Source organism: Dermacentor andersoni, chromosome 4, assembly GCF_023375885.2.
Source record: "Dermacentor andersoni chromosome 4, qqDerAnde1_hic_scaffold, whole genome shotgun sequence".
NCBI classification, from domain to species: domain Eukaryota; kingdom Metazoa; phylum Arthropoda; class Arachnida; order Ixodida; family Ixodidae; genus Dermacentor; species Dermacentor andersoni.
In genome coordinates, this window is record NC_092817.1 from 151818223 (window position 1) to 151833590 (window position 15368).

General features: G+C 47.2%; 1 protein-coding gene across 1 annotated transcript in view; it reads left to right on the forward strand.

Moving 5' to 3' along the window:
• The window catches only part of mRNA-cap (RNA guanylyltransferase and 5'-phosphatase mRNA capping enzyme), a 120338-nt gene that overhangs the window by 71414 nt on the left and 33556 nt on the right, over positions 1-15368 (forward strand). The window contains exons 14-15 of the mRNA XM_050185056.3: positions 7161-7325; positions 11312-11383. Coding sequence (XP_050041013.1) covers positions 7161-7325; positions 11312-11383 — 237 coding nt within the window. The remainder of the gene's footprint in view (positions 1-7160; positions 7326-11311; positions 11384-15368) is intronic.

Consider the following 15368-nt stretch of genomic DNA (forward strand, 5'->3'; position numbering starts at 1 on the left):
GCGCGCTGCTGCAAACACTCATGCCGTGTACCGCGTTGAAACTCTACTGGTAGCTCAACGTCGGTGCGTTGCCGAAAACGTGCGTAGCGTAAGACCGCAGCTCCCCATTAAAAGAGAAAGCGGCCAGGGCATCGTCTGAGTTGGTTGAACTGCACCGTGAGCCAGGTAGTTGCCACCTTTCATGAATGGCTCGCTAATTTAACGAAAAACCTGTGCGTTACACTTGGGCGACACTTAAGTACATCACGTTGCTGACGAAGTCTTTTTGCAGCGTCGGTCCTCACTTGCTGGTGGTGGCAGCGCGTTCCTGACTGCACGTACTCGTAAGGCGCAGCAACACTGGGTCAATACGATACCGACAAGACGCTCACTCCAGTGACTGACCGACTGCTGTGCGTCACTGAAACCGTTTTATCATACCAGGTCAACAACGATGCAACCAACGAGCGCGAGTTGTACTGCGACAGGCTTTCTTGTCGAAGGCTCCGGCAAAATCAGCGTGCCGACCATCGTTCGACCGAACTACGTGCGATCGGCCGTCGAACCGACAACACAATAACGACAGCGTCTTCGCTTGTATGTGTAATTAATCGTGCTCAAAATGAGTCAAGCGCGCCTACCAAGTTGAAATGCATAAGCTTTAATCCTCTCAAGCCGTGCCCACGAAGTTTGAGCCAATGTCGATCCTGTTCAGCAAAGGTTAGCCTGGCGCCGTCGAGTTCGTGCACTCGCTACTGGCGGACCTGAACTGAAATGTAAGCAGTTAGGTCAAACGAAACTGCTTTTATAGTTCAATTCTGGCCTTAGCGATTTGAAATCAGCTACTCTTCACTTCGCACGGCGCGTACACAATAAGCGGTAAGCGGCGGCACAGCGCTGTGCCAACATTTGCACGTCACTGTACCTCTAGGCTGTCGGCCGCATTCGCTACGTATATGGGTGGGCCTGTACGTGTTGCTTTGCCGACACATTTCTCAATTTCAGAGATGCACTGTTTGCCTCTGCGTCAAGTGGCAAACAAGAGAAGGTGTATTCGGTATACAGCAGCATCAACAACCGCCTCGCTCATTTTACCTATGCCGTGTGCGCGATGCATGGCATCTGCGCGTTTTCGCGAGAGAACAACATGGCCTACAAATGAGCACTTATGCGAGCACACAGTTTTCTCTAATAATGCTCTATGGCACGCTAAAGCTATAAGTATGATGGAGTTGCCGTTTAAGTAGTTCGGCCGCTCATAGTGACTCATCTCAGGGTGTAACAACATGGTACATATACGCAGATATGCGTGTTTTGCTACACTTTGACATATTTCATATCAGCGATGGACCTTTTCTACAATATTTGAGGATAACAACGACCTGCAGCTGTAGATGTCGATGTAAACAAGTCCGATGCAGAAAGCTGCACTCGAGGACTTTTTGAATGTGCGAAACGTCTAAATAATGTGTGAAAGGAATACAAAAAGTGATGTCCAAGTACAGAAATCAGTGACAAATTCCAAGGCAGCCTTGCCGCCAAACAGAACTCAGCGTGCCTTTATCGGCGGCCCTGTTTGCAGAACAGCGCACTCAGGCCTTATAACCCAGTAGTCATTGAGGGCTACATGGCTTCAGGAATGACATGCTGTCCCGAAGAAGCCATTAATAATGATCGCGATCCACGAAACGCACTACCGACACGCACTCAACGTGGGCGCAGGGGCACAAATCAACCGGCGAAAGCCCGGGGACCCTTCCAAAACGCTTTCAGCGGCGTGCGGCAGAGGGCAGCACAGGAAAATGAAAGAGGCGGATTGCACGTGGTCGTGCAGGCTTTATCTTGAAATTGATCTGCTTTGGGGGCACAGACTAGGTGAGCCGACAGCTCGTAGCTTTGCATGCGCTGTGTACTTGGCGCTCGGTTTTCGCTGAAGCGACAGACAGCACAAAGGTCAGTTTGCTCGCTGCTGCTGCCGTGATTCTTCATGCCAGCGTTCTGACAAGTTCCCGCAGTCATCAGGTGTGAAGTGTTCATGTTTGCCTGTGCACACTGACACCATGCTAGGTAATTTGGATAGTAAGCAAATGCTTAGAACGGGGTCTTCTACACAGGTGGCTGCTGCATATGACACGGCCACGCAAGCCCTGTCTTGAACACGTTCTGCAATGCGGACGGTGTGGGCGTCTAGGCACACCAAGGACCAATAGCATTGTGTACACTAAAGCACCTATACGCTTTCGTGTCACTCGCGTTCACGAAGTGAAACGTCACTGTAGTTTTTCTTTTCTTTTTTTCTCTCATTTAGGACTTTGTCACTGATTCATAAATGTGGTCATGGCATATCGATATAGCGACATCGAGCAAGATGGTCAGCACTTTTGAGCAGGCACCGTCAGCAATCAACCCATGAGGTGCACCCAAAAGAAGCCAGCATGCGAGCTCACAGCACTTCAGCGAGATTGCAACTTGATAAGAGTGCTTGTTTCATGCTCGCGCAACGAGGAGGCGTCAATGCTGCGTCACTTGGGGGCGTCTGCTAAAGGCATAACACTTACGTTCTTCTGCAGTTCAGTTTCAGTTTTCGAAGTTAAATTGTCTGGAATTCATTATGATGGACAAAGTAGCATTATGGTCTTTTAGGATCTCTGGAAGCAGTAATGCTTGGATGACTGGCTTCAAATATTGTGCGTTATGATCGATCCCCTTGACTGAGTTCCAAGCATGCTGTCTTGGCATAGGGACATAATGCGGTTGCCCGCAGACACCGACATGTCCGTTGCTGGTGCACGCAAAAGTGGCAGAGATTATTACTGGTGGCATTTTGTAAATACTCTACCAGTAAAAGTGGCAGAGATTATTACTGGTGGCATTTTGTAAATACTCTATGTGGTATGTGTGCGTCCAGTGTGCTTATCATGATTTTTTTTATATTTTGTCTATCTCAAAGCTCTCCTTATCTCTCATTGGTTAAGTTTTTTTTACAGCTTTGAGTTGACAGGGCTTACGGTATTAACGGCAAACAATATGAATGTCTTTCTCCCATCTCAAAGTAATGCGCAACCTGTTCTAGAGTCTCAGATGGCTCGTGCAACCCGGTTTTTCTGAACTGCACAGAACTGTTGATGATGATGATGCTTGTCGCCAATCCCTCGTAACAGGCGATTGACAGTGTTGCCAACAGCTCCATAGGCACCGTGGAGGAAGGAAAAAACTAAGCGAGAGCGTCACGTGACGATCCTAATCATAAAAAATATAAGGGAGAAACAGGCCCTGTTCACGTGATGGACGAGCAGTAGCTTCCAGCCTCTTAAATGGTCTGGCAGCCATGGGGGCCTAATTATTCCCCAGAGCCACCATGCATATAAGCCCCCAAGAGAGGCCAGCTTAGTGAAGTCGCACTCCTTCCATCAAGGCGATTCAATGAGGCCAAGTCCAGGCTGAGAGTATGACTCAGCTTGGAGATATGAACCAAAAGCTGCAACGTTGGAACTTTGTGGGGGAAGTTCTACATTGTGAGCTTTCTGTGATGGCTAAGCAGTATTATGTGCAATATTTTGTGGGATCACAAATCTGATAGCTTTGGGTCAGGAGCTGTGCATGTTGACAACTGCATGTATTTACTTTGAAAGCGTTATTCTTTAAACATTTAGTTGCCTTCTTTGAGTCACTATCTTCCATTTATTTATTTAAGAAAATTGCTGAGGAAGTTAATACACAACCTTCAACTGTATAACTGGCTTTCCCCATTTTTTGGACATTATTGTGACAAAGTAACATTGAGTGCTACTACTTCTTCCCTTGGAACATTTTCTCCATGAGATCTGCTTAGGCTGGAAGTGTTTTATTTAGCCCCTCATGAATGCTCCATAAGCACTTTTAAGGTTTCAAATGCAATTCGCTCCTCCAAAATGCTCCTTAATGCAAAATTAGCTGCTCCAAAGTACTCCAAAATGAAAATAATTCTACTGCTACAAAAATTTCTACAAATCACAAGACCTCGGTAGCATCACAGCTGTACGTATCTCCCACACAACTCATTTCAACGGTGGCAATACATAATTGTGTCACTATATTGATTCAGTGCTAAACGCATTACTATCGACAGTCGTGAGATGGGTTCTGGCGATTTTTTTTTTTTTTCATTCAGTTTAATGAAAGGCTGCATGAAAGCTTGTGGTGGTTGTTGTTAATGAATGGGAAGCTGGACGTTTCTTCATGCATGTCTTGTTACAACTATCTAGCACAACTTCACATACTACGTGATTCTTATAATTCCTTTTAGGTTGTTGCATTTTTCTTTATTACCGTTCTCTCTCTCTCTCTTCACTGACGCTGGCAATATTTTTTCTGCATCTTGCTCACACTTCCTCTAAACAGGCCTGTCTATGTCTATGGGTCAGTTGTGGCAGCGGTCAAGCTGTGAGCCAAGCAGCCAGACAGCCTGCTTGTTCAGCTGCATAATGAACAAACCTTGCTATCACTCCCACAGCGGCAGTAAAGAGCACTTCGCACTGTCTTCATTTTGAAACAACGCAAATGTTTCCCTACATTGTGCTGTAGACATTATTAAAGTTTGTCTAAGTGGATGGACATGTTGTATTGTTCAGCAGGTGATTCTAGTGATGTTGAGAGACCAGATTCCTGTTGTCTTCTTTTAGACAGCCTGGCATTGGGGTGAACCACCCCCTCCGTGGGTGATTTTTCTTGCCCGCTTTGAAGCTTGCCTTTGTTGCAGATTGGCAACACGTTAAGTTTAGAGTAACACATTGAAAGTGAATCAATTCACTGACAATTACGATACTCCCTAATGCGACATTTTAGCGCAGTTCTATCTATGCATGTTTTCATTTCGTGGTATATTGGCTGGTGCAGACACTCTGTCTCATGCGGCACTTTGCAAGAGAACCGAAGGGTGGCACGACTGCCTTGCTAATCTGGAGATTGCGAGAGCCAGCGTGTGAGTGACGTGTGAGCGTGATTCACAGCAGCTGCTGCCGACAGACCTCCCAGACAATGTGCGCTACTGTGGCGCCATCTCGTAGCCATCGTCTCCGCACTACACTTTTCTTCTCACCCTTTCGCCATACCTTCTTCCTCCACTTTCCGCCTCATGATTTTGCTGCACCCTCCTATTCCACTTGCCTCCTCACATTTTCATCCCTCACTGCGCTGCATGTTCACTTTCATCTTTTGATGCGCTCATTCGCTTGGTTACGCTGACACCCGCTGCAGGAATGGGCGCCTACAGGCTGCGTTCTAGAAATCCCCCCAAAGTGTTGTGCGTACCTGCTGAGCAAACACAGCAATTGCTCAGGGCTGTTTACGTGCTGACATTGAGGATCCTCAATTAAAGTGTAACTCTGATGATATTTCGGTGTCCACTGACCTCAGTAAAATCTGGAATACAGTCGACTCTCGTTACAATGGACCTTGGTAATCAGACAAAAAATGGCCGTTTCATCCGAAGTCCATGATATCCGAAATGCCTCACTTCCAAAACTTTCATCACAATGTCTAACAACTTTATTGCACAGAGTGAGCGATGAACTTCCAAAGCAAAAACAAAAACAAACGAACAAAAAAGTAGCGGTTTTGCCCGAAAGGCAAAGCATCGATTGCGACCGCAAATTAAGCAAGATAAGCGTGGCAGCAGCAGCGAGCGATTTGGCTTTCATGCTTTCTTTTGCTTCAGTGCGAACTAAACGTCGAAAGCAAAGCGCATACGAAGCTACTGGCACTGGGCGCACTTTGTCCTCATCGCAGATCGCTTTCAAGATACGGCGCCCGTGTGGGCGAGCTCTTTGTTCACATCGCAAATCGCTTTCAAGATACGGCGACTGCACCGTAAGCATCAGCCACCGGAGTAGAACCCACTCTCTCTCTACACCCCCTCCCCCTGTTCCACACGGCAAAAAAAGACTGCACATTTCTGCCCCGCCTTCCCCCTTGGGTGCTCAATATTGAGCCGTGATCGTCGGCTGACCCTCGCAAGTCGATTGTCAGCCCGTGTCGACACTGCAAACGTACATTTATACGACCGATTTTGGAAAAAAAATTACACTAATTGCGTCCACTGTATCCAATAGTCTGTTGTAGCACAGTCCGTTAAAACCGATCTTCATTTCATCAATAAAATAGGTAGAACAAACTAAGGGTGAAATATGGTCCGTTATATCTGAAAGTCTGTTGTATGCGGGTCTGTTATAACGAGTGTAGACATACATGTTCTCTTTTGAACTCTGATAATCTGTTCCAGACGATATGACTGCAAGTCATTTAGCTTCTCTGAAAATGAATTTTAAAGATTGGTTGCGTGTTCCCGACTCATGCCCACAAATGTATAACTTTTTACTGGCCACCCTGTGTTTGTTGTGACATCGGAGAACATGCTGCCACCTTGCCCAGAAACAATGAAACTGGCTCCTTTTTCTATGAGACAACGGCCAACAATCATCGAATTGACAGACGTGGTAACACGTGCTTGTTTTTCGTCTTGCTGCAGCACATTCTGTTGAACTCGGGGCAGGTCATCCGCCTTGCGCAACGGTGGGTCAAAAGCAAACGGCAATCCTTCAGCTCTCACGTTGTCGCTGAAATCGCCACTGTCTAGTTCAAAAGAGCTAGAAAAGCTCCCCTTGTCATCTGAAGACATCGTCAGCTTCACTTGGCGTTAACACCACATCTACTGCGTGTTCACATTACGGTAGTGTAGGATCTAATGTCATCGACTCATTGTAGATGTCACACGAAGCAGCTGCCCATTTCAGTTTTGGTTCCTTGTCTATTGCTTATTTAAGATTGTTGACAAGTTTCTAACAAAATTGAGCCACATTGGCGGTGACAGGACTGTCAATGCCATTTGAAAATTGCTATATCCTAATGTGGTTCAAAAAACACCGTAGTAGCCTGTTAAAGAAAGGTGGCACAATGAACATATTTCCAAAGTGTCCTCATGCCCATCAGAAGGACAGTCTGCTACAATGTAGGGGCAACTCAGTGTGCATTGCATCGATACAAAAAGCATATTTTTTAATTTAATCTTTGTGCGCTTCGGTACCTCTCTTACCGTAATGAATTGCTGCTGGAAATTGCATGGCTCACTGAAACAAAGGGACCTTGGGGGGGGGGGGTCTTTGCCTTTCAATGCTTGCACCCACTCCCCTTTTTTCTGCGTGCAGGGTGAGGAGGTCTGGGGTGTGGACTTCTGTCGGCGGCTGATGTGCATCTCCCGAGAGTTGTACGAGCCACGCAAGGCAGCCATGCAGGAGGGCCGCATCAACCGCGAGATAGAGCCCTTTGGTGTGCGGCACAAGCAGTTCTGGGATGCCGCTGTTACGTACAAGGTGAGCACACTGCATGACAGTACCATGTCTGGACTGACACTACACTGTAGTCCACTTGCAACGACACCACATGTAATGATATATTGGTTACAACAATGAGTCGACTTAAGAGTATCAACTTATGCATTAGGGCTATGAGAAAAAAGACCATGTAACAATATGTTATTCACTGCATATCGGATATAACAATAGAAATTTTTTCTTTTGGGTGGCGTTTTTCATGCAGAATAGTGGTGAAATTTGCATTGTTAAGTTTTCATTAACCGAGACGGGGCGAAAAGTATGCCTACGCGAGTTCGTATCTGCCGCCATTACCGTACAGTGCGTCCCACCTACGCGTCAATTGCAAAATCCACGGAGAGCATCACAAGTTGGCGCAGTGTGCCACAAGATGGCGCCAGCTGCTACGTCATGCAAGCTAAAGCCCCTTCATCAGCTCACGCTTTGTTTAGGGTGGTGTAGTATAGAGGGGCTTTACTGTGAGCGTCCATAGAAGAGAGAGAGAGAGAAAAATGATGAAAAGTGAACTGCGGCGGCGCACCTTTCTACAGTCTCACTCTCTTTCTTAGCGAGCACGGAAGTGCCCCGCAGTAGCAGCGTTAGGTGAGCCGTCAAAGCACAAATCTGTGTCACTTGAGACGAAACTGCAAATTTTGCAAGACTAAGTACGAGCTTGCGCAGTCTGTTATATCGATGATTCAGAAAACTGGGAGCACCACGATCATGAAGGCTAGAACCAGTGGCCATACCGATCATTGGAAATGGCAGGCTTTGTGCGCCAGGGCAAAACCCCCATGGGTGAATCCAACACGGTGAAAGCAACTGGCATTAGCGAACTCTGAGAGCACGTCGCTACTGACGAAGAAATAGGTGGTGCTTCAATGGAGGAGTTTCTTAGTGCAGATAGTGCTGCCTTGTTCTGCGAAGAGATCTCCGACGGGGTGATCACTGTTGCAACAGAAGACAGCATTGACTACAAGATTACAAAGAAGGCGCCAAATAAAACAACAGACGAAGGATGGAGACACGAGACAACCACGTAGGTGCACTAATAACTGACAACTACATAGGCGCACTAACACTAACTACGTGGTTGTCTCGTGTCTCCATCCTTCGTCTGTTGTTTTATTTGGCACCTTCTTTGTAATCATGTATAACCAACTAGCCCACCAGCACATGCTCAGTGACTACAAAATTGACAATGGGCCGTCTTTGACATCGACCCTGATGTTCATCCAAAGCGCACTGTTGTCGATCGAATCGCTCATTGATTTCATGCACGCCGTATCAGAACCGCCAGTGTTTGCACAGCAGCTGGAACTTTGATGCACACCACAGTTGTGAACCTGAAACTTCCGCGAAAGCAAGTGCAGATTTCTGACTATTTCAGCGTGCCTAACGCTTGAGATGCTGTCTAGAGGTATAAATAAACATTTTATTTTTCACAGCCTACTTTCTACAACGTTAATTTTTTATCATAAGTGGCAAATTTGGTTTCAGAGCTACAAAAGTTTGTTCGGCAGCTTTTTTTTTAACGGCAGTCCGGATATAGCGATGATTAGTTATAGCGATCTGATTTTTCGTTTTTCTTGATATCGTTATAAGTGAACTGCACTATAGTATGAAGTCGGGCGACTTTTGGTGACACTGGGAAGGTACTAATGTAACAATTAGAGCTGTGCAAATATTAGAAAATTTTGATTACTGTTCAAGTGTCATATATTAAATATTCGGTTCAAAACCTGAGTACAGTGCAGTCCACTTATAACGATACCACATATAACGATATATCGGTTATAACGATGGGTCGACATGACAGTGTCATTTTATGCATTAGGTCTATGGGGAAAAAAACCATTTATAACGATAGGTTATTCACCGCATATCGGATATAACGATCAAAATTTTGCAGTCTGGACGGCGTTTTCCGTGCCAAATAATCGTAACGTTTGCGTTGCTTAGTTCCCTGAAACGAACGATGTCGAGACGAGGCGATGTTTACCTCCGTAAGTTCGTATCTGCCGCCATTACCGCGTATCTGCCGCCATTACCGCGCAGCGCGTCTCGCCCCGCCCGCGCACGAGTAGGCGCAGCCAACGTTGGCGCCGCGCGCCACAAGATGGCGCCAGCTGCTTCATGCGCGTCGGCCACAGTCGCTCCGAAAGAGAGAGAAAGAAAAAAAGAAGCGACAAGCAAAGCGGCGCGGTAGCGCCCATCCCGCGTCTCTCGCGATAGCAGGCTGACGCCACCGAAGCAGCGTGCAACCAACGGTTCAACTCAGTTCGAGGATGGCGCCGACAAAGCGCAAAGCTGTGTCGCTTGACACGAAGATGGATATTTTGCAGGACTCTCGATGCGGCTTCAAGGTGAGCGCCCTCGTGAAGAAGTATGAGCTCGTCCAGTTAACGATATCAACCATCTTGAAAACCGGGAGCACCGCGATTGTGAAGGCAGGAGCTATCGGCGGCCATTCCGATCAGCGGAAAAGGGGTTAGAGACCCTTTGAACGCCGATGTTGAAGAGGCGCTTTACCAGTGGTTCATCACCAATTGCTTCAAGAAGGCGGGCTTTGTGCGTAAGGACGAACTTCTCCAACCTGCTGAGACCGACCCGGTGGAAGTCGCTGACATAACCGAGCTCTGGGAGCTCGTTCCTACTGGTGACACAGGTGTGTGTCGAAGGAGGAGTTTTTGACTGCAGACAGTGCTGCCTCGTTCTGCGATGAGGTCACCGACGAGGCGATCGCCGAAGATGTGCTGTCTCGACAGACGCGAAGTTGTGCGACGGTGGCGACGGCATCAGCGACAGTGACAACGAGATCGACAGTGGCTCCTTGACCCCGATGTCCACGCAAAGTGCACTATCGTCGATCGACTCCTTAATTGATTTTATGCATGCTAAAGGATTGCCGCCAGTGTTCGCGCAGCAGCTGGAATCTATGCACACCGCGGTTGTGAAGCTGAAGCTGCCGCAAAAGCAAGTGCAGATTTCGGACTATTTCGGCGCGCCTAATCCTTGAGACGGTCATTGGCGCTAGAAATAAAGTTTGTTTTTCACGGCCTACTGTCTACAACATCTATTCTTTAGAGCAAGTAGCGAATTCGAGTTCAGAGCTGCAAAGGTAAAGAGCGCAAACGCGTTTATTTATTTATTTATTTTTTTTTGATAACTGCAGTCCAGATATAGCGATCATCGGTTATAACGATCATATTTTTCGTCTTTCTCGATATCGTTATAAGTGGACTGCACTGTATATCTTTATTTTATTTTGCTTATTCTACACGAGTATTCTACGTGAACCCACTTATAACAATATTCAAGTGCTATGAAAATTTCATTGTTACAACCACTAATTGTTATAGGGATATATAGGGAGTCGCTGCTATTTTTATTCAATGTAAGCATAACTTTTGCTATGTATACTCATTGTAACTATACCGTGTCCAGAAATTGTTCGATACATAGAATAATTCGATGTAAACGGGTTCTATATAGTCGGGTTCGACTGTACTAAAGAGAAACACTAAATCAGTTCCCACTAACAAAGTATTCTTTCAGAACTCCATACCATTTGCAAGTTTTGCGTTGAGAAGTTGTTTACTGGATGTGAAAATAAAGGCCAAAGTTCAATTTGTTTTTTATTTTGCACCATAAGTTAGGCGCCGGTACATCAGTTTCATCGATTTGGAGGTATCTTTTATATGAGCCATTTTGTCGCCTTTCATCCTTTGCTGTCAGGATTGGGAAAGCGATATTGTGTAGATCTATCAATTTAAAATGTTATTTGTAAATTCTGGATGCCTGAAGACCTTGAATAGTAAATGTGTAGCATGAATCAAATGAAATAGCGATTGATGTTAGCAAACTGTTTGCCATTTTGACACTCCACTGACCGCCGCATTTAGTAAGCTCTGATAGACTGCTTATATTTCCAAGCATGTATTGTGCTTTCAGGAGTTTGTTTTTTCTACTGCCATTGTTTACAGTTGCTGAGTGACAAGTTTGCACAGAGCATGCCTCACGAGTTGGATGGCCTCATCTTCCAGCCCAAAATGGACGTGAGTGATCCTTGTTGCAGTTCTCTGGGCAAGTTGTGCAACCTGTGCAGGTGTACAAGTGTGGCCTCCTTTTCTATACAACTCTTTATGAATATGAGCTGTCTTGGCAGTTTATAAGATTGAGTCATGGCTGCCCACCCCTGTGGCATTCTGCTGATGGGCACATGATTGCACATCTGATTACCAACAGTGGCAGCCACATTATAAAGTGTGAGGCAGGAAGTAATTACGCTTGTGCGCAGATTTTTTACTGTGAAGCTGTAAAAGATCTCAACCTCTAGGTGGTCAGAATTCTTCGCGGTGGTGTCCTCACGAAAAAAAAAACCTTCAGCAATTGAAGTGAAAAATGCATACATTCTTTGGTATCACGCATTCACTTCAATAAAGAACAAGCACAAAACAAGCATCCAAACCACATAACTGATGATGAGGTGCTCCTGCGAACAATGCAAAGCATGTAGTACTCCCTGGATATGTTTCCCGGTAAAGATTACTGTTGCGCAAGCTGCCATCACCACAGCAGCTTGCGACTTGGGGAGTGACGTCACTAGCCTTTCATATATAGAAGAACCAGCCTAGCAACTGATTTCATTGTTGTTGCAGCACCGTTATGGGTAGGCAACGCATAGTTAAAAACTCTCGAGCAGCAGCATGAATATGAGGAGCAGCAAAGGGAAAAGAAATGGCAATACTACCAGTGGCAGCATGCTGCCACTGGTTGATTGCAGTGAAATTTTAGCACAGGGAAGTTCTGCACGTCCACATTCTTCTGTGGATGAACAATGCACCGGAGGAGGAATTGAGCAATGAAGCATTGCATACCACCCTCAGCAGTTGTAGTGGTGGTTTTGAACAGCTTCACTGGACAAGCACTTTTGCAGGGCCAGGATGGCGAGTCAACGTTTTGTCTTCATCATCAGACTATATTATGTCCGCTGCAGGGGCCATGTTCATGACTTGTCACTTTCGAGGATACTTAGATAACTTTCTAGAACCGACAGACAAGGACGAAAGGGAGACACAGACACCACTATGTCCCCCTTTTGTGCTTTTCTGCTGGCAATAGAATGTTATCCAAGTCAACATATCATCACGCCCAACAAACACACAGCAGTGCTAAATTCAAGGCTATGATCAGTTTTGCAAGATTTCGCACGACTTGGCACTGGACGTTTCCGACAGTATTCCTCGTGCAGTGCCAAGCGGGCAGTCTCAACATGGTGGCGAGAATGTCGTTGCCTGTGAATGCTGACATGTCCAGTGCCGGATCCCATGAAACATTGCACAGTGACAGCCTCAAAAGCGTTCGACAACCAAGAATACCGTTCAGGGACGAAGCTCAGCAATCTCGTCAATTGCACCAGCCGATACCGTAATGCTCCGTGTTTCTGACTCATTCCTTGGCGGCCATATTGTGTGATGTGCACCGCTAGAACATCGCGAGTACATGCAGCTTGCTCTCATTATAATCAAAATTGGCCCACTCACAAGAGCTCGGACAGTCTCCTTTGGCTTGGGCCTCCGATAAGTGGGGCTCGGTGCAGTACAACCGTGCGAGCATGAGGCACTGCATATGGCTTAGCATCCAGAAAGGATCAACACAAGTGTCATGGTTCCCAGTGCGCGAGACATGAATATAGGCAACGGCATACACGACACATTTACATTATTAACTCGCAATGTACAAGTGCGTCTGGAAAGGATCAACATTAGTGTCATGGTTCCTGGTGCACAAGACATGAAATAGGCAACTGCATACAAGACACACTTACAATATTAACACACAATATACAAGCCCACATCAAATTCATGTAACCACACATAAATGATCACACTGAGTTGATGGGAGTTTGGTCACTACACTTTCCCACTGACATCTTTCACGAGTCCCTAAACAATCCAGTTCGCGTTTCCTGCTAAATGTCCTAATAAATCGAGTACAATGTGATGCTTACAAATCTGCTTCGGTATTGTCATTTCTTGTGGCCCAATGGACCTCTGGCATCTCTGTTGAGGGGTTGTCTCCGTAGTGTAGAACGGGCTTGTTAATTGTTGCCATCGGGGAAGGTGAGGTCGTCCACGTAGCATAGGACGGGGCCGTTGTCCTCAAACCAAGCCTTTGCTGGAGACCACTGGGCACCGCCGTGGGGCATGGAGGATCAAGCCAGACTGGTGCAGTGCCACAGGTCATTGGTACAAATCCTAGGCTGGCTGGACCACCACTGCGAGTGGAAAGGGGAGAGGCATTTGAAAGATAGACTAGGTATATGCCTGTGCAAGGGTGCTGGGGCACACTTCAATCCCCACACATAACAAACATGAGCAAAATGAAGCAAATATAAAATCTTTCTTGCCAATGTGCCGACACACTCTGCACATATACCTCCGCCTTCTTATCATCTGGCCCAGCGTAACACGGCTACACACTGGACTGCGTTACCAATAAAACATAGCGCCACCGCTGCGTCACCCAAGGTATGCATCACCGACGGTGGCTACAAATACAGGCTGCCCAGCTGAGAAGAGTTAAGGTCACGGCTTTGCAAGTGGCACGACGTCTGGATCAACACTTTCCGACGCGCCACACGCAAAGCCGTGACCGTAACAGCACCCCGTCACAGCAGCCTGGTGACGATGACCAGTGCTAGTACCATCGACGCTTCGGGGACAGAGCATGACAATGTCGACCACCCTGCTCCGCTGGACATAAGGGAAATGCTAACGGCAGCTCATAGACACAGCTGCGAGCTGCCAACCTGGAGCCGGTCGCATCTTCGTCACCAACCAAATTACAAAGCAGCAGTTCCTTGTCGACAGCGGTTCCAACATTTGCTGCTACCCGTGAGCCCATCTTCAAGGTACCCGTCCTCCTATGTCTTTCGAGCCTAGCGAGGCAAACCGGTCCACAATGAAGACTTACAGCTCGCTCCGCCTGCACGTCCTGCTTAACAACCTATGCCATGACTTTCATTGGAATTTTGTCATCACCAACGTCATCGAGCCAGTCATCGGCTCAGACTTTTTGGCATACAACAACCTCCTTCCGGACTGCCGCCACGACCCTCTCATCGACGCGACAACGGGATATTCTTCGCCAGGACAGCGAAGGACTACCCACCAGCCAAGCATCAAAGTACTCGGTGTTGAAAATCATTCACCCTACAATGCCATCCTCGCCGAATTTCCCGGTTTGACGCGCCCTAGCGGGTTGCCACGTGATGTGCAGCACACCACTGTGCACTACATCCGGACCATCCCAGGCCCCCCGGTTCTCTGCTGCGCCCGTCACCTTGCCCTGGACCTCATGCGCATAGCCAAAGCAGAGTTGCAAAGCCATGCTCCATGAGCGAATCACCTGCCGCTCCGACGGCCCATGGGCCTCCCCACTTCACCTTGTCCCGAAAAAGACCGAAGGCTGGCGGCCGTGTGGGGACTACCGTGCCCTCAACGGCCACACCATTCCGGTCAGGTACCCTGTTCACCACGTACAGGACTTCGCCCGTCGTATTTATGGCTGCCACGTTTTTTCAGTGCTAGGCTTGGTGAAGGCCTACACGCAGATACCCGTCAATCCGAACGACGTCCTGAAAACTGTAATCATTGCCCCTTTCGGCTTGTTCGAGTTTCCCTTCATGAGCTTTGGCCTGAGCAATGCTGGACAAACCTTTCAACGCTTCATTGACGAAGTCGTCCACGGCCTTGACTTCTGTTTTGTCTATTTTGACGACATATTGGTCTTTCCCACAACGCCGACAAACACCACAGGTACCTTCGTCTACTCTTCCAACGCCTCGATAACCACATCCTACTTGTCAATGTCCCAAAGAGCACACTCGGCGCTTCATTCGTCAAATTCCTCGGCCCCGAAGTTTCATTGGAAGGAACTCGACCTTTGCCTCAACGCATCTCAGACCTGCAAAATTAACCTCAACCCATCACCGCTAAAGACCTTCGCCGTTTCCTCGGCATGCTGAACCTTTACAGC